The following is a 20,043-nucleotide window of genomic DNA, read 5'->3' as shown; positions in this document are numbered from 1 at the left end:
AATACGAAAATATGCCAGCAATATCAAACATTCACTATATTCATGCAAAAATCATATAAACTTTTTATAACTTAATTAGTTTCCTTGTATTTATACAAAAAGTACATAAATATATATATATACACACACATATAAATGCATCTCTATAAGCAGAGTGCAGTCGGGACTACATCATATATTTTTACAAACAAGTATTTTGAATAATGTAATCAAACTTGAAAATTTATTCTAGTGTGAACTTTAACTACAAGTCTACAATTCATTATCCCCAAATTATAATCAAAAAATAAATACATAGAAATTACTACTTACAAAACTTGTCTTAGTATATACAAAAAATTATGTAAACAATACCTACTCCTTTTGCAAAGTGTACAAGTGCATTGGCTTCAATTCGTTAAACATCACTGAATCTAAGATCCACTTCTCGTTGATACAAAAATGATTCCCGGTGCGAAAAGAATCTCCAACTACTATTTTGGCAGCCCTTGGGTATCTAGCCACTGTCCCCCCGCACCACAGTATTAACAGTTCCAGATCTTTTGCAGGAGGAATGCACTTTCGACTGAGAAAAATGGGTCCGCAATTGGCAAACAGGTCTAACTGAAATGCTGGCCCAAATGAAAGCTTCTCCAGCCTACATTGCTGAAACAGTGAATGAAATTCAAACTTAACACATGCCTGTAACAAAAAATAATGTGTTGAACTTATATATTTTTCTCTACTCATGGATCATGTGTAATTATTAGGGAATAAGTTTTTAGGTGCTAAAAGACTGAAAAATTGTTATAAAATCATCATAAATATGTGGCTAAAAATAAAATAAATTTCATTCAAAATTCTGTCAAACAGATACATACTTGCCAGTGAGAGCAGAGCAGTGGTAGCGTCATCGCCTTGTAATCAAGGGGTCCCGGGTTCGATACCCGGTGGAGGCACATAGTGGTTCGGATCCCACTTTAATCGGGACTGGACCTACAGTTTAGCCTTACTGTGCATAAAGTGGACTTAAAAACACCAAATCAAACCAAACAGCAGAGCATTAGTTGCTTATTGCATTTTGTTGATTACCATGAACAACAAAGCTTATTTCCAAATTGTCCATTGAAAATGCACACCAATTATCTCTGAACAATGATTTGTATTGTAAGAATGACCTTTATACGTCAATGATTTGAATTGCACTTTTAACTGTAGTGACTAGTGTGTTGTGGAGTCCCAAATAGGATTTACTCATTTACGGCATATTTAGTTCAAAAATATGAATGTACACAAAGAATTTGGAAACTTTATTTTGTCTGGAATGTCTAAAATATATACATTTTATATTCTTTCCCTAGCAATATACATTTTGTGTGAAATAAGACTGCAGTTGAAATTGCAGTCACATGGTCCACACTCCTACTCGACTTACGTAGCAAAAAAAAAAGAAAGTTTCTACCTAAAAATCCGCTCCCTGGTAATTATATACGAAAATACTAAGCATAAATGTGATTGAGCATATTTCAATGGTGAATAGTAAAGGTACAAGGAACTTCTCCAGCGTTAACGCTCATTTGGGGGGAATTGCATTCTGTGAGTTTTTCAGGTATTTCAGCTATATTTAAATAACTTTTTAGACTATTCTACAATGATTGAGCATACTACATCTACATGTAACATCTGCAACTTTGTATGTTAAATAAATTGGCGAAGTTTATTCAACACTGTTGTAAATAACTGACAAAGTTAGATATAATTTTATACGTAGAAACAAAAAGAAACCAGTTGGAAGGAAAAAGTAAAATGTGTTCTCAGTTTCTAATTCTGGCAAGTAACGAAAGAAAATAAAATAATTAATTTCATTGCCTTTACCAGGATTTTCCACTAAGTCATGGAAAATCTTTATTTGACACAAACTTTTAAAATTGTGAAAAACAATTTAATATGTGCTTCATTTGGGGCATGTGCAATATTTAGTGTCTTGCTGTGTGTTCCTCGCTTTTGGGCATTCAAGTTCCGTAATGTTTCTTACACATTGCGAAAACATTCTTCTGCAAAGCCTAAGAACATTAAGTTAGGGAATTGGGATGGTCACGGAATTAGTTCTCTGTAGCCAATCAGCAATTAGGATGTTGCTCAGTCAGGCAGCGGACGAATGAACAATTAAAACTGTTTGTTTCGGTCGGCCTTTGACTTGATGTATAATAAAGTTGGATAAAGTGCTAATTTTGCTATTAATGTAATTGGAAGGAGAAAGATGGCAGTCCTATAGAAACTGAGATAGCCTCCTTGGAATTTGTGTGCTTATTGATATATTTAAATCGGTTTTTTGTGGGCGTATAACACGGTCCCTATTTTTGATTAGGAAAATTGTCACAATTGTATCTCATATATAACCTACAGCACAATATATGTTTAAAAAGTTATGCCTTTCTTATTCTTTGGTCTGTCGTGCATTATTTTCCATTAAATCTCACTCGACAAATAGCGTTTGTTCAACTCGTGTTACGGTAGGTGCCAAACACAGATTCATAGTGCAGATGGTTTACTGCCAGAGTTCAATATCTGTCTATAATACATTTATCTCTGTGCAAACTCTTTTGCCACCAGAACTGCACGTTAAAAGTAGCAATCCAGCATTGCTTCCTTTGAATTGACGTTGAAGCTGATGGATTCACATTGGGAATGTTTGCAGGTTGAATCCCCACACTAGACCATCCTACCCATTATGGTACCATGTTGTACCATGTGCAATTTATGATTGTGTTGTTCATTTGAATGAAAATGCTGTTAATCTGAATCATAAATGATTAAAAATATGGTAAAATTTCGTTGATAGCTTTGAATGGACAAAGATTATTTTTTATCTTTCTTTGTCCATCCAATCTCTTTTCGATATTGTTCAAAAGAATATAGTACCAGGATAAGTTGAGAAAGCTGAATTGAAGAAGCAGTTAGCAATGGCTCCCAGAAACCCAGGTATGGAGTTCCTGCGACAGGTGAACTTGGTGTTGCAAGGAAGAACACTTCCAGGATTTGCCTGGGTATTCCACAACTGATTTTTTTTATTTATTTGAAAATTCTTAACACAGAAAACTCCATTGTACATAAGGATATCAACACAAGAAATGAAACGAGCAAATACTGTCAAGTGGCATCTTGTGAAATGGAAAGAATATTTTCAAAATACAGGACTTACTTTCTGACAATTGCAAGTGTTTCCTCTGAAAACATCGATAAATAACATCTAGTGTATTGAAATGCTAATGTAAAAGAATAGGATATTGATTAATGCAATGAAAAGAGCACAGTGTTTTCAACAAGATATGTATATTATTATAATTGCAATATTGCAATTTTTAGACAGAGCCTCTAGATATGTATATTATTATAATTGCAATATTGCAATTTTTAGACAGAGCCTCTAGACAAAGGATTGCGTGTAATATAATCATTTTGTTACGTGAAACTAAAAACATTAGTATATTTTGGTGATCCTAAATAGCACAATTTACCACAATTTCATTTCTATAAATGCGTTCAGTGAGTTACTGATACAGGGTGGCCACTCGAGGACCATGATAAAATTCAAGTATAATTCCCGGTTTTCAAGGTGAACTTTCCAAAGTTCAAGGGTATTACGACTTTCACCACCCACAAACGCACACACACACACACAAATATATTAACAATATAAAGGGTTTGTGTGATTCCAATGTATCCAAAAATCCTAAATCAATTCAATTATTATGTATAAGGTACGGAGTTTACATTTGCAATTTCACATATTCAGACTCGAAATACATCACAGATGTTATGGGATATACTAATATACGAAAAATTGTTAATTTCAAACTCAAATTTGCCTATTCAACTTCAGGAGACCTTATCTTGCAATAATCTTCTGTCTGTCAGATAGATTGTTCTGCAAAGGACACTAAAAAGTAAATGGATTGATTCTTTTCCTTCTTCAATAAAAATAGAACCTATTACTGTGGAAATCTTGCCTCAAAGCATTTACAAATATGTATAAATTCAATAAGGATTGGAATAATAAAAGTTGCAATTTTTCACGTCTACAGAGAAAAATTCAAGCATAATTCCCGGAGCCAATAATTCATGCAGAATTCAAGGAATTCCCGGTGAGTAGCCACCCTGTGATACATCTACTTCCCATGTAAGGCATACAGAACCTTAAAATAGTTTTTTTTAAGTGCATATTTGCATATTTTGGCCTTTTTTAGTGCATATAAATGTCCCCTAATTATCAGTATAATTTTATATTGGGCCCGTGTATAGATTCTAAACAGTGATGATCCAACATGTATATCATGTCTGTAATGTTTGCTATTAAAAGAATATACAGGGTGATTCAAAAGTGACGATACATAGCATACAAAGCAGTTTTGTGGTTCAATATGACCCACGTTGTTGTGAATGCACATCAATATTAGTTACCTAAAACTAAGCATTCATTGATGCCTTTGTGTCATAACATGCACGTAACATGTAACAAAACAGTTTGCTGTAAAATTACATGTTTGACTTAAGTGCTTTTTCCCAAACAGCCTAGCTTTAAAAATGCAGCATTTGTGTGACGGGGAAAATCCTCTTGGTGTCCATCAATAAGAATATGAAAATTAATGCTGCTAATCAATAAATTGTTCTCCGTGACGTTTTGGAACCTTGAGCAACAGAGCACTTCTGCAAGACTGGGCTCCAGTACATTCAGCTCAATCAACAATTTCAATGTGTAAAGAGCTGTTTCATGGTTTTGGGGGCAAGGACCTTCAAATTATATGGACTTGAATGCCCTGTGGTCAGTTTTGGAGGAGATTCCTCACATTCCATACAAATTGGTGTATTCACTCAAAATAGCTTTACAGCATGCATGGGACGAAATTTCTGTCGAACAGTGTGCAACCATTGTTAATGATTTTCAGAGACGACTTCACAAATGTATTGAGCCAAAAGGAAGCAACTTTAGAGCACTTATTGTAATTTTATGTTTACTTGTTGTTATTACTAGTTACTAAGTTTTTTGAAAAGTTAGTGATTTAGATTTATATATTTATAGAGTAGTTTTATGCTGTTGAAATATTTAAAGAAAGCCTCCAAACCTTTTCGCCACCCTGCAGTTCAGAAGATTTATAATTTTTTAAGTTTTTAATTGGAACTATACCACGTATTCATAATTTCACGCGAGATAATGATTTAATTGCAAAATCCACTTCTCCCCTCAATGCTGTTGCCACAATATGGCAATTATGCATTTTGCATAATTTTCAGGATATTTAGACCAAGTGTCAAGCAGCATTTTTGAGGATCCGGTGAAATTCCTGGACTCTGGAAAAGTATCAATGTTTAAATTCAAATTGATACTTTCTGGTATAGGTGATACAGCCCTAATATTTCCAGTTCCAAACAGTTTTCATCAGTTGAGATGATGATGATGAATCTGATGCTGCGATGGGCACAGGTTAACAACTTCATCGGCATGCTTAAGTGTGAAGGCCAATCTGACCAGCAAATTGGTCAACACAATTAACTACAGTTTTCCAGATCACTATGTGAAAGGGCCAGTGTCTGCTGGAGTACATGCAGTGTTCTCACAATTTTATTAATCACCAACTTTCCCATTATTTGAGGTGAATACAATATTTGGTTCAAGACATTGAAAATCTGGCTGAAGAAAATATCTTTCCATGCACAAATGTAAACAAAAATAACTAGAAGTAACTCTTAATTTCATTACTTTCGCTGCACGCGGACTGTGGCTATTCACAGTTTTAAAGTTTTAACATTACAAGGTGCAGTTTCTAATTGGGAAAACGACATGGGTTTTAGATTTTTACTGTCTTTTAACCATACACCTTTTACCAATCCTACGGAGAGTTCGACGAGGTTATGATTTATACATAACCTAAACGTGAGCAGACTGGGGAAGGAGGAAACGTCGCAGGAGTTACCTCGATACTCGCAAAACGTAAGTTAATACGCGTATTATATATCAAGCAACCTGACCCTTTCAAACAAGGAACCACAAAGCATATACGAGGGTTGGGGAATAAGTCAATGGCAACTACTTTTTTTCATGAGAATTAAGGACCGGCAGGAAAATCCGAAATGTACAAATGGAAGGATGCAGTGTATGGTACTGTGGAATGTATGCAAAATGCAGATCATGTGCACCAGGTGCAGGATAAGGAAGCGACCAGAATCCTTAAAGATAGCATCATGCCACATGTATTGATAAGTCGGAGCTTTACAGGGGCAAAAGAGGCACATGCTATTGGTAGGATACTACTCCCCACAGTTTCCACCAGCTCACTGTGGCACGACAGCAATTGACGCAACAATGAATTACCACTGTAAAATAGCCATCCACATTTCTATCTAGCGACATGTTCACATACAATAAGTGCCATGTTTTCCAGGACACCTGATCATATTGTGTTCCAACATATAACTTTGAGAATAAAATATAGTCACCACAACTTATGTCCAAACCCTCATATAATAATAGAAATTTTGTGTGTTTCAAATGAAATCCTACCTTGACAGCAGGTGAAAAACAGGTGAGTTCAAAATCCTCCTCATCTAGCCAGCTACCTCTTTCCAGAGACTTCAAAACCTAGAATGAAATTTTCTTAACATCAGCAATCCAGGACATAAGTAACAACATGAATAACTAGAATGCATACATATGGAGAAACTAGTACTCACTTTTATCCGTGAAGCTGTTTTTTCTTTTTCAATTAATTTCAGTGGCCACTGCCACCCTCCTTGTTGGAACTCACGGATAAAAGTGAGTACTAGTTTCTCCGTATTTATATACTACTGCATCTCTCTTTTCCCAATTATGAAAATGAATGCATATAATAATAATAATAAAAAACAAAGGCTTACATACCATGGGTTTTCAAACTTTTAACTGTCATGGCTCCTACTGCCAAAATCTGCATGTGCCTCCCTTCAATGATAATGTGACCATGAAAGATGAACGCAAAATATCTTCATGTGTATTTACTGTTTGTACATATACAAGTAATGAAAACATGTGTGTGATTAATTCAGGAGGTGTGCAATTTTAAAATGTTTTATAAGCTGATATCAATTCATTCAGCATTATAATATGAGATAAAAATGATAAATACAGACTAAGAAAGGGTGGATAATAGATGTTAAAAACAGGCAATGCTTGGGTTTCATTTAATTGTAGTCCTATTTCCTCTAATAACATGCTCAATGCTCGAAAGCAATCATCAATGCTTTCATCTTTAATGTTCCTCTTACAAAGCAGCAACTTCCTTTTTAAGGCAGACCCCATGTCTGATAGTTGCAGGATTCCCTTGTACCTTGTAGATATACATTCAGAGTTAGTGGACAATATCAGAAAGGTATGCCAATTTCTGTACAAAGGCACTATGAATTAGGTTTTCAGCATTGGCATGGTTTTCTTCTGCAAGGTACGGTACAGGACGAGTGCAGTTTCTGTCTCAGTTCAAAAACAAGGGAGATGGCATTACCCATGGAGGACAACCAGTTGCAATAATACAGAAGAATTATTTTTTTTTTCAGAAAAAAAAACAAATTCTTTTTTGGAAGTTCTCATGCCTCCCCTGCGAAACATCGGTGCCTCCCCAGGGAGGCGTGCCTCACATTTTGAATACCACTGGCTTATACATTGTAGGAATTTCAACATTTTTTTCTCAATTAGTTCCTAACAAAGGTAATTTACTGCTGACGGCAATATTTTCCACTCATTTTCTACATGATTACAAAAACAACATCAAGAATGTACTAGGGATGGGATCGATTAATCTGTACTCTATCGGTATCGGCCGATATAGGCATATCGATGTATCGGTTTATCAATAAAATTACTGATTATTTTACCAATCCGATATATCGATAAATATGTTATAATTTAGTGCAAAATTCTGCCATTTTGTTGTAATTTTTATGGATAATCTCCATGCCCTTCTTTCTAAAAAAGTAAATGTCTAAATATTCAACTTATTTTGCACTGCAGTCACCTTGAAACACGCATTTATTAAGGAGATCAATTAACATTTCATGTTCTTCAAAGACCATTTCTAATTTTATATCTGATCGGTAGAATATCGGTTATCTGTATCGGTAAATTTTATATCGGTACTTTATCGGTATCGGCCAAAATTTCATATTGGCCCATCCCTAGAACGTACATTATGTTTATAAATATTTCATTACAACGGTTTCCAACTTAAGGTTACTCAAATTCTGAACCATTCTGCACATTAAAAGAATAACAGTCACACAAATCAACTTAACTAAAGACTAAAAAGAGACTATTGTACAGCATACCCATTCTTGAGTGACGATCCAGCACCCTTTTGCTATCCCTTTCAAGAGGTTGAGTGTTCGCCGAGGACCACCTGACACCACATGCGTAGTATAAGCATCAACATTCAGCTTCATCTGAAATCTTCCAAGCTTCTCCACTATGGCCGTAACCACCTCCACCTCTCTGGAAAAGATAACATTTTTGGTAGCAAAATCTAAGCACTTGTGCATGCCATATGACTAACATGTACCTATATTTTTATCCACAGTAGCATCACTAAAAGATTCATTAGTTCCGAGATACTCAGAATTGAAAAATAATACTGCACAAGTCCTACAATTTTATTATTTGGGATTAAGTTTACAGACATAATTTGTAGTACTTATTTTAAATTGATTTCATTTTATTCTTAACATATGTCTATGATTATTTGAAAATATCTCTTGTATTTGAAAGAATCCAATGAATAAGTTAATATGCAATTGTGTCCCAATGGGTACTTGATGTAATTCACTGGTTTCAAAGCATGCAGGAATAATGATAGGAACTTGTACAATTTGTACAGGAAATACAACTACAATTACATCAAAATTTTGACTTTTATAAACAGAATTTTACAGATAAATCAGTAATGTTTAGTTCAACTTTCCATGTTATTAAAATGAACCATGCAGAAAATAAATGAACAAAAATAACATGTAAAAAACATTTTTGTACCAAATATATCCAATCAAGAACCTGGTTTGAGTGAAAACTTACGAGCAGACAATCAAAACAACATTTAATTTCCATGACTTTTCACCTTATTTGCACGAAACACGACAATGTTGATTGATTTGATGTTTTAATTCCACTTTGTGCACAGTAAGGCTAACCGGGACTGGATCTGCTGTTTAAAGTGGGATCCGAACCACTATGTGCCTCCAAACACGACAATGTGTCCACCATTTCGTGAATTTTAGAATACAGAGAACATTGCAACCAAGGCTGTGTTTGCGATGCAGGTTTGGAACAAAAGATATGTCAAGCAGCATTTCGTTTCCTCTCTCCTTCTCAATCTCTAATCAAACTTGCCCTCCCCGATGGCGCAGTGGTAGTCTCGTCGCCTTGTAATCAAGCGGTCCCGAGTTTGATACCCGGTGGAGGCACATGGCACAGTGCTTCGGATCCCACTTTAAACTGTAGGTCCAGTCCCGATTAGCCTTACTGTGCATAAAGTGGACTTAAAAACACCAACTCAATCAATCAACCACAATCTAATCAAACTTGAGAGAGCTGATCATGAATGGGCACCCCAAAACAGATTTTTTCCCCCATATATTCACCCAAATTATCCCCTCTCACATACACACACACACAATTAAGTAGCTTATCAATTTGAAGAAGTTTTTGTATGTTGTTGCCAGTTATCACGCAGAATAATGTCGAAAAACATTTTTTCCACCATGTTATATACAATTTGTGTGGCCTTTATTTTTTTTACCACTTTCGTCATTTTATTTAGAATAAATCTGTGTCCATAGGTATATAATATTCATTGCACCCTTCTTTGTCAGCTTCTCATTGGCTGATTACACTTTCTTTGGAAAGCAGCCTTTAATTTTGATTTCATTAATATGAAAAATTTTGCTACGTCAGTGCCTGGCCAATTTACACCAATGACATTATACAGTGCCAAACCCCTTACCATAACCAAAATCAACAGGTGTCTATGAGGATTAGTCTCCTAACCTAGGTTAAAAGCTGAGGCTGTAAAGAGTAAAAGGTGTGCTCAGCACACATAAGGACAGCATGTAGCCCTACAGATTGTAGGTCCAGATGCCAGAGCCTTGTTAGCCTGCAACATTGAAGTTAACAGGGCATGCTACTTGGAAGTAAGGTTGACTTTTGGACACCTTCACCCACACCCTGGAAAGCAGTCTTGTCCTCATTGCAAGTAAGAACATTGGAGTGATGACATGAAGATGTGGCGTAACAAGAGCCAGGTCACTGAGAAGATGGGTGCTGTGACAGTCGCATGCAAAAGATTTTGTAGTTACACTTTTTGGCACGTTTTGAAATAATCGCAATGAGATGAGTTAATGGGACACTATGATAAGTATTGATCATCTTTCTTGACCATCACCACATGTTTATCTTATTTCATGTTTATATACATACTAGCTGATTGCCCGGCATTGCCCAGGCATTTATTTATCCCAATCTTCTATTAGACAGGAAAATAATGAATTGTAACTCTAGTGTAAAATTAACTTGGAATTGAATGGCATTGGGAGCGTCACTATTCATCTCAGCGGCCCCGAAAACTATGGATTCCACACTAATATCAGTAGTTTGATTATTTTTACATGTCACCCCCCTTCCCACTCCCTCCCTAGGGGTGTCAGGGGTTTCTTACCCCCACAGTATTTCTTTCGAGATTGCAAGTGATACGTGTACCAAGTTTGGTTGAAATCGCTCCAGGCGTTCGAGAGTTATTGCTGAACAAACACAAATACAAACATTCATTTTATATATATAGATTATATAAATGGTTTCCTTCTAAAATTTTTAAGTTGAATTCAAGATGGTGGCCATCGTCGTCATATGCCCTATAACATTTCTCCCCACCCCTATTAAAACCTAGTATTAGTTTTGCAGAACAGTATGTCATTCAACTTTTATTCTGCTGTCTCCATACTTTTGGACCTTCCTGTATGTATAGACACATACACGCTGCCACCACCAACCAACATTCCGTACCATGAGGCACAAGCTTATCAGCATTGATACAGTGGAATCCTGATTTGATGTTCCCAAATTTTACATTTTCTTGCATTATAAATTCAATCTTTATGGTCCCAATACAGTAAAATTTTACCAGACTTTACATTTTCCTAAATTTTAACATTTTTACACCTTGGTCCCCTAAAACAACGTAAAATCGAGGTTCCACTGTATTGCCTGAATAAATACTACTCACTTTGAATGGAGACTTGTGCAGACCAAAGATGGAGCTTTCTGAAACTCTGTCCTTATTTGTTGCAGCCTTAGCTGAACTGACTTCCGAGCCTTTGGAGGTTCCTTGATGAATTCTTCCGAACTTCGTCGATGATGAGCCTTATCTCGTTCAACACTTCTTCTCTTGCCAGAGATAATCTTCCTCTGCATTCTATTGGCTGTTTTCTTTGTACGGCACCTGGGAACTGGACTCTCATTTTCGGCACTACTAACCCCATCTAGACTGCTTGGTGGTAAAATCACTTCAGGCTCTTTTTGACTGAGCGTGAACAGCTTTATTCTTTTCCTACTGAGCTGCGACAACTGGGAGTTGGACGGTTCTTGACTGTCACCATCTTCAGTAACACATCTCTGAGTACCAAATAAGTTCTTAGACACAGTTTTGTTTTGTGATGAAGTATGAGTAGATGTGTGAGTTGCTGGTGATGTTGAAGTGGAGACTGGTTTTTCAACTCTTTCTGTGCATTTGCCTTTATTGGCATCTTTATCTGAATCTTTTTTTACACTGTTCGCCAGTAATGGTTCCAAACTGTCCCTCGTTGAATCAAGGTCATTTTCAGTGCAGTCTGACCTTGTAAAACTGCTGTCGCCAGTAGTTATGGAAGGCGATGCATACCTGAAAAAAAAAATAATAGACCCTCTATTACCTTGATATTAGGAACTTCAATGATAATAGAGAAAATATATACCTATTTTAATGTCACTTTTTCTACCTCTCTACACTAGTTGCAACAACGAATGATGAACTGATAATACAGAGGAAGAGGAAAAAATGCATTCAAGTTTCACCAAAAATTGAAACATCGGACCGCTAGTGTGCAGTGTGATGCACCCAACACACTCTTGAAGAAGTCATAAGTTGATATTTGTCTTACTTTACTTAACTTTTATATTTTAGCAATGATACAGATGAATAATTAAATGAAATTAACACACAAAGGATTACCCATGCCAGGATTAGGATCTCAAACCTACAGTATCAAGAAGGTAAGTCATCCCTTTAAAACATTTGAACAATGAGATGGCCATCTATAATGCAGAAAAAACTTGAGTGGGAGACATGGTGTACATGTAGTAACATCATAATACAAGGTTCCCACAATTTTTGCAGGTTTTCTAAGCAATTTTAAAATACAGTTCTTGACCATTGCCAAATTTTAACATATTAAAAACCAAGTTTTAAGTACTAAGCTGCATTTGCTATTCAAAAGAACTGATATGAAGTTATGGCCAATACTGATAAACTACTAATATAATATTGACTGATACCGAAAAACTGATATTCTACCGAATTGCAAATGTTCCTTTAAAACCTGAATGGTTCATTGACCTCCTTACTAAATGTATGCTTCAGGGTGACTGCAATGCAAAAGCTGTAAATTTACGCATTTCCTTTTTTTAAAGTAGGGAATTGAGATTGCGTGTTCATATCCATAAAAATTATAACAAGCAGAATGTTGCACTAAATTATGAAACATTTATCAATATAATGGATAAGTAAAATTATCGGTAATTTTACCAACAAAATGATATGCCTATATTAGTCTATAGCAATAGAGTAGCAATTAATCTGTCCCATTTCTACTCAAAATAAATGTGAAAAACAAATTAATTACAAAGAAAAATTAAATACAATACTGTATCTCCTGTCAAAATGCTGGTTCAAGAAAAAGTGGAATTTGCCTTCGTTCCCAAACCCTGGCAGGTATAAAAAGCACTTTATTTTCCCAAACTTTGCCAGGTTGTTTTTATGTATTTTCAAATTTCCTGACTATCTTACTGGTAGGTTGATTTCAATGATTGTTCCATGTCAGAGGGAACTGTGTATGACGGTGTAGAAGAATGCATGTTTATTTCACACTTTTCAAGTTGCTCTAAATCTAGACAGCAAGTGGTAGTTAGCCTAGAAAACAAAAGTAGCTTTCTAACACTCAATATGCAATAATCATGCATCCCATCAAGAGATAGAGTACGATCTGAAACCAAATACTTACTTCCTAAACAGGCGTACTGCAAGTGGAATCTGGAAGTCTTCACTGGGAGTAGGACTAGTGGGAGCAGCTTCAATATCTGCAGGACTAATTCCAGCCATGCTCTGTAAAGCCTTCATAATTTTGTCCTGAAAATACCAATAAGGTTCTATCAATAACTTAGCAACAAAAAGTTAAATAAAAGAAAATATTAAATGGGATAGTAAAATATTGATTTAACATTCTGACCCCTTGGCCTCCTCGATACTGTAGTGGTAAAGTTGTCAGTTTGTAATCAAGGGGTTCCGGGTTCAATACTTGGTGGAGGCACATGGCACATTGGTTTGGATCCCACTTTAAGCTGTAGGTCCAGTCCCGATTAGCCTATATGTGCATAAAGTGGACTTCGACAACAACAATTCAATTCTGACCCCATACAAAACTAGGGTCTTCACTGGAAATGGTGCATTTAAAATACAGTGGAACTTCTCAATAATGTAAACTTATAGCAAACCTTAACACGTCCACCAAAAACTCCATGGTGCAACAGCCCTCTAAGGGCCAGGGTCTTTCAAAGTGTTTTTTTTATTATTATTCTTAGTATTATTATTATTGGGCTTCAATGTTCTCACGATGCTGTGCCAACACCAAATTATTTGGATATCCCACTGGGAATCAGACCTGAACTGCTTGCACCCAAGGTGAGGCTCCTGTGGCTAACATGTTCACTACTTGGGAAAAAGTTTAAGATTTTGTAGAAATTCTATTGTGCTATAAAACATTCTCGTTTGTTTGTTTCGTTAATGAAGTCTATACATAACACATGAAATGGCTAAGCACTTAAATTTTAGGAATATAGAAGGTTAATAAATAAATAACATTTATTTTGCTACAAAAAAAAATATCAAAAGTTAAATTGTCAGCCAGGTGTGATGGGAAAAGAGCAGGCCATGTCTTGAACAATAAGTTTCTCTTTCTTGTAGACATAATAATTCTTTCTATTTGAAGTTAATTGTTTGCATTTCTGTGGCATTTTGACATGTGCACCATGCACTTCATACAATAAAAGCAGTACGCACTTCAAGTTGCAAATACTGCACAACAATAGCTGTCGACATCCTGCCGATCACTGAAAAACTTTTACCTCACATTTCACATTTCCCATTGTCTTTCTCATGCTGTACATTATTTGGAAGTTTTTAACCTTTTGCATCCCAAGGCCATTTTCACAGGTAACCCCTTGGTGCCCGAGCTGATATTGAGCAAAATGCAGAGTTTCAATTAAATGAGTGTAGATCAGAGGCTAATTGCCCTAGAGAGATGAATGATATACCGTTGTACATGGAATGAAAAAACTATATAAAATTTATGAAAATTTGGCGTATATGTGGCAGGGGAGGGGAGAACCCCCAAAATTCCAAAATTTCGGAAAAATGGGGATTTACCCCTCCTCCCCCCTAGGAAAAAGTACATGACAGTGTCGACATGGACATGGAAATTATTGCTGGCATGTAAGGGACACAAAAATATTTGCATTATTATCGTATGACCAATGCAACGCGAGTTGTACCCCCAAAAGGAATGGTCACCACGCCACTGATTCAAACTTCAAAATGCAGCGTTACCTTGAAATGATGTAGCTCAGAGGTTAATTGCCCTACAGAGATGAATGATATACCGTTGTACACGGAATGAAAAAACTCAATATGCTGACCAAGTCAGTAATTTATTTTTATTATAAAACATAAACTAAACGTAACGTTTCAACCTTCTAGCAAGGTCCTCTTCAGACTCTGCACCAAGTACAAATGCAAAAGCAGGACGATATATATATATACAAAATTTGCTCCCCTCCAGACTATTAGAAAGTTGTTCTGGAACATTCTAGCAGGTGTAAACTGTACTTTCACCTAAAAGGCTAAACATTTACTTCCATATAGAATGTGGTTGGACTCTTTATCTCACGCTCTTTTTCCTTCATTCTTCTTCCTTCTTCTCTCCTCTTTCTCTCTTGTCCTTTCCACTCTTTCTAACACCTTCTTCCATTCTTTGTTTATTTTCAGTCCCCCATTCCAGTTCATTGTGTCTTCTTCACCTTTCTTCTCTATTTCCTTGGCCTCCTTCCATTTTCTCACTAGTATTCTCTTCTCCCTTCCTATTTGCTAAGCCTCATCCCACTCTATGTCATGTCCTGTTTCTCTTATGTGTTTAAATATCACATTCCTCTCTCTCTCTCTCTCTCTCTCTCTCTCTTAAGTCGTACATCATCCCTATGTTGTTTCAACCTGTCTTTCAGCCTCTTTTTTTTCGTTTCTCCTATGTACACACTCTGACATTCTTTACATTTCACTTCGTAGATAATCCCTTCCTCTTCCTCTGCTCTGTTTTCCTTTTTCTTTTTTGCATTCTTAAAAAGAGAATGGGACAAAAAATTATAGGAGAATGGGATAGTGAAAGGGTAGTGAAGGTGCTGGAAACCATTTGGAATAACGGATACAGTATAATGGCGGATAAAATAATGTTAATGAGTGAAGGACTGAATATAGGTTATAGCCTAAGCCCAGCAATGGCTGAATTGGTTACGAATGAATGGGAAAAGAAAGTGATAGAAAAAGGAGGTGACAAAATAATTCTGTTTTGCAGATATGTGGACGATTGTTTTGGCATATGGAAGGGAACGAAGAGACAGCTCGACATTTTTGACAAAGAAATACAAGATTAAGAAAGAGGAATATTATTGGAACTCAAAATAGAAGAAGAAGAAAATTTAAGCTACCTAGATATATTGATGAAAAGGAAGAGAAGACAAGAAATTGAAACCGCTTGGCATCAGAAGAAGTGTGCCATAAAAGAAGTGATGTAAGTGAGGTGACAAAAATAAATTTTATAAAGAATATGGAGGACAGAATCAAGAAAATATGCACCAAAGAATGTGAAAAAGAAGGCTAAATAAATAGCCTATGGAAACTGCTTGAAAAGAATGGCTATGAGAAGGAGGATAGACTGGACATAAACAGAAGACGGAAGAAAAGTGACAGGGGAGAATTGGAAGAGAACGAAAAAGAGAGGAGGTTTGGAATAAGGAGTATAGGGAAGACCACAGAAAAGATATGCAAAGTAGGGATGGCCAGATCCGGATCCTGGCGGATCCGAAATCCGGATCCGGTTGTTACCGGATCCTAAAATTTTTCGAATCCGGAATTTTCAGATCCGGATCCAGATCCAGAACTTTCGGATCTGGATCCAGAACTTTCGGATCCGGATCCAGAACTTTCGGATCCGGATCCAGAATTTTCGGATCCGGATCCGTTTGCCATCCCACATGCGCTTCTTTGGAAAGTAAGAATGTGCTTATAACATATTGTTACCTGCTAATATATATATATATAAATCAAATAAGGTAAAAGGAAACACTCACCGGACAGTAGGAAAATTCAAAATTTTCGCTAATTTATAGCATCATCGGTGTGAGAAGAAACAGAAGACGGAACCGGAAGTTGGGGTCCTGCAGAGTTGCCAGGTCCCCATTGAAGAAGAAGCGGTGCGTAGAATGAAAAAAACACTGTTTCGTCACCAGGCTCGTCGTAAACTGTGAGTGTGTAGGATGAGTTGGGAGGGAGGACAGGAGGGTGGGTGAGGGTTGGGCATTACTGGGTGGCCTTGTTCAGGCCAGGTGGAGTGGTTGCACTCATGGCCGATATATAGGCCCTCTCCCATCTTTTGCGAACAGAGGTGTTGGCTGGTTGGGGTAGGAGGTGGATGATCGCTACCCGGAAGCAGTCGTTGAAACTGATGTGGTGGTTGGTGTGGACGGCGACAGTGAAGTCCAGGTTGTGGGTGGAGGAGCGGTGGTTATTGATGCGGAGGTTGAGGGCCGTTGATGTTTCCCCCAGGTAAAAATCACCACAGATGTTGCAGGTGAGGATGTAGGTAAGGTTTGAGGCATGGCAGGTCCCTTTGGGATGGAGGGTAAATTTACCAGTGGCCGTGTGCACCTGGAGGGTGTGAGAAGTGATGAGGATGGGACAGGTCTTGCACCTGGGTCGGTTGCATTTATGGGCAGGGGGGGGTTGGATGTGTGGTGAAGGAGTGTTGTGGACCAGGATGTTTTGGAGGTTAGGGGGGCGTTTGAAAACCACTCTGGGTTTGTCGGGAAATATGTTTTTGGTTTCGGGATAACTGTGGAGGATTGGGAGAAGAGAGTGCAGTGTGTGCCTGATTTTGTTGAGGTGGGGATGATATTGGGTGATGAGTGCAGGTGGGTTGGTGGCAGCAGGTTTCTTGGTGGTAGTGGTATGTGAGGCAGCTCGTGATATTTGCTTGGTGACCAGGATGGAGGGATATCCACGGTTAACCAGGGCCTGGTGTGGGTGGAGGTTATAATTCTGGCGGGAGGTGGGTGAAGTGTTCAGGCGCTGTCTCCTGAGGGCCAGAGAGAATGGGATTGCTTTTTTGGTGTGGAACGGGTGGGAGCTGGAGAAGTGTAGGTATTGCATGTGGTTGGTGGGTTTTATGTGGATGGAGGTAGTCAGGTGTCCTCCCTCGATGTGCACGTCCACATTAAGGAAGGTGATCTGGTTGGGGAAGTGTGTCCAGGTGAATTTTAGGGAACGGAAGTGGTTAAGTTGGTCCAGGAAGGCTGACAAGGATGGTTCTCCATTTGTCCAGAGCATGAAGATGTCGTCGATGAAGCGGAGCCAGAGGAGGGGTTGGAGGGGTTGGGTAGCCAAAAACTCTTGCTCAAGTTGGCCCATTAAGAGGTTTGCATAGGATGGGGCCATTCTGGTACCCATGGCTGTACCTCGGATCTGTAGGAAATTTTGGTTTTCAAAGGTGAAGTTGTTACAAGTGAGGACAAGGTGGGCTAGGTGGGTCAGGAAGTTGGTGCTGGGGTTGTGAGGTTTGGGTCTGCTATTGAGATAGAATTCTATGGAGCGGAGGCCATGGGAGTGAGGTATGTTGGTGTAGAGGGAAGTGACATCAATGGTGGCAAGGATGGTATTTGGGGGCAATGGTGGGAGGGTGCTGATTTTCTGGAGGAAGTGGTTGGTGTCACGGAGGTAGGAGGGCAGAGCTTTCACAAGAGGCTGGAGATGGGAGTCAACAAAGGCTGAGATTCGTTCTGTAGGTGAGTTATAGCTGGACACAATGGGTCTGCCAGGGTTGCCAGGTTTGTGGATTTTGGGCAATAGATAGAAGGTGGGGGTGCGGGGATTGTCGGGTATTAACATGGCGGTGGTACGAGCTGTTAGGCCTTCAGGTGGGCCGCGGGTGTGGATGAAGTCCCGGATTTTGGTGAGGTGTTCGGCGGATAGGTCAACTGTGGTGGGTTTGTAGGTGGAGGGGTCAGCCAGCTGGCGGTTGGCTTCCGCCAGGTAGTCTTGAGAGTTCAAGACCACCGTGGTGGACCCCTTGTCAGCTGGGAGGATTTTGATGTTGTGGTTGTTGCGGAGGTCTCTGAGAGCTTTCTGTTGGGGGGGATTGAGGTTAGGTTGGTTGTGAAAGTTATTTAAGAATGAGCTGTCAGAGGTGGTGGAAATGACGGCAGTGATGTATCTTTCCAAGGGGTGGTTGGTGGGCAGGGGGGGTGGATCTTGGGAGGAGGGGGGGCTAAATTGAAGGAGGCTCGGGTGGGTTTCACTGGTAGTAGTTTGGAGTGAGGGATTTTTGGCCCAGAAATGTTGCCATCGGAGGCTGCGAGCAAATGTGTGTATGTCAAAAAGTAGGCGGAATTGGTTGGGGGGAGTTGTGGGGGAGAAGGTGAGGCCTTTGGATAAAACAGCTATTTCATCAGTGCTCAGTTTATGGCTGGATAAATTGAGTACAGTCTGGTTGTTTTTGAGTGGGTTAGGGTCATTGGTGGTCATGGATCTGGTAGGGGTGGGTTTGTCCGTGGACTGGTTGTTTCCCAAGGTGCGATGTATGGGAGTGCAGTTTTGGTTTTCAGGGGGGGTCTGTGGTGGTGTGGGAGGGGTGGGCAATGGTAGAGGGGGGTCGGGTAATAGCGGGCATGTTGGTGGGGGACTGAAATTGGGCGGCAGTGGAAGGGGAAGGGTGCAGCCAGTCTGAAAAGCTTGACGGCAGAGATTGGAGAGTTTTTGGAGGTGTTTAGTGTTAAGATCACTGGCAATGGAATGGGCGGTGTGCCAGAAGGAGTCTATTTTGTGATGGTGGTTACCTGGGGTCAGCAACAGGATTTTGGTAAGGGATTGAATAGAAATGGACAGTTCTCGGGCGCGATTTAGCTGGGATTGGTACATGGCGTGGGTCAGTTCAATAGCGAAATTTCTCGCTAGTGGGAAAATCGTGGGTTTTATGCTTGGGGGCATGGCGGAAAACGGCAGTTTGGGTGTGAGGCTTTTGGGTGTTAGGCCTAATATCAAACATGAGTGCAGGAAGCATGCATGGGACGTAGCTTTGGAGAAGGAAACAATAAGAGATTGCAGGCGGTTCAGTTGATAGGAGTTATACGTGAAAGGATTCATACCAAAAGTGGATAATAATGGATAAAAGCAAGGAGGGCCAAAAAGGCTCCGGTGAGTGTTTCCTTTTACCTTATTTGATTTTTACTTAGCTCCGGTGAGTGTTTCCTTTTACCTTATTTGATTTTTACTTAGCTCCGGTGAGTGTTTCCTTTTACCTTATTTGATTTTTACTTAGCCTTTTTGGCCCTCCTAGCTTTTATCCATTATTATCCACTTTTGGTATGAATCCTTTCACGTATAACTCCTATCAACTGAACCGCCTGCAATCTCTCATTGT

At 38.5% G+C, this 20,043-nt stretch overlaps 1 protein-coding gene across 1 annotated transcript in view; it reads right to left on the bottom strand.

Moving 5' to 3' along the window:
- Positions 1-20,043, bottom strand: part of MCPH1 (Microcephalin) — a 47,123-nt gene continuing 27,080 nt past the window's right edge. The window contains exons 6-10 of the mRNA XM_083122321.1: positions 13,306-13,430; positions 11,274-11,927; positions 8,332-8,494; positions 6,539-6,616; positions 1-645 (exon numbers count right to left, since the gene is read on the bottom strand). Of these exons, the coding sequence (XP_082978447.1) occupies positions 355-645; positions 6,539-6,616; positions 8,332-8,494; positions 11,274-11,927; positions 13,306-13,430 (1,311 nt within the window). The 3' untranslated portion in view covers positions 1-354. The remainder of the gene's footprint in view (positions 646-6,538; positions 6,617-8,331; positions 8,495-11,273; positions 11,928-13,305; positions 13,431-20,043) is intronic.

Source organism: Lepisma saccharinum, chromosome 5 (genome assembly GCF_977018435.1).
Source record: "Lepisma saccharinum chromosome 5, izLepSacc3.1, whole genome shotgun sequence".
Taxonomy (NCBI): Eukaryota; Metazoa; Arthropoda; class Insecta; order Zygentoma; family Lepismatidae; genus Lepisma; species Lepisma saccharinum.
Note: the sequence above shows the minus strand (reverse complement) of the source record. Positions and strands in the feature narration are given on the sequence as shown.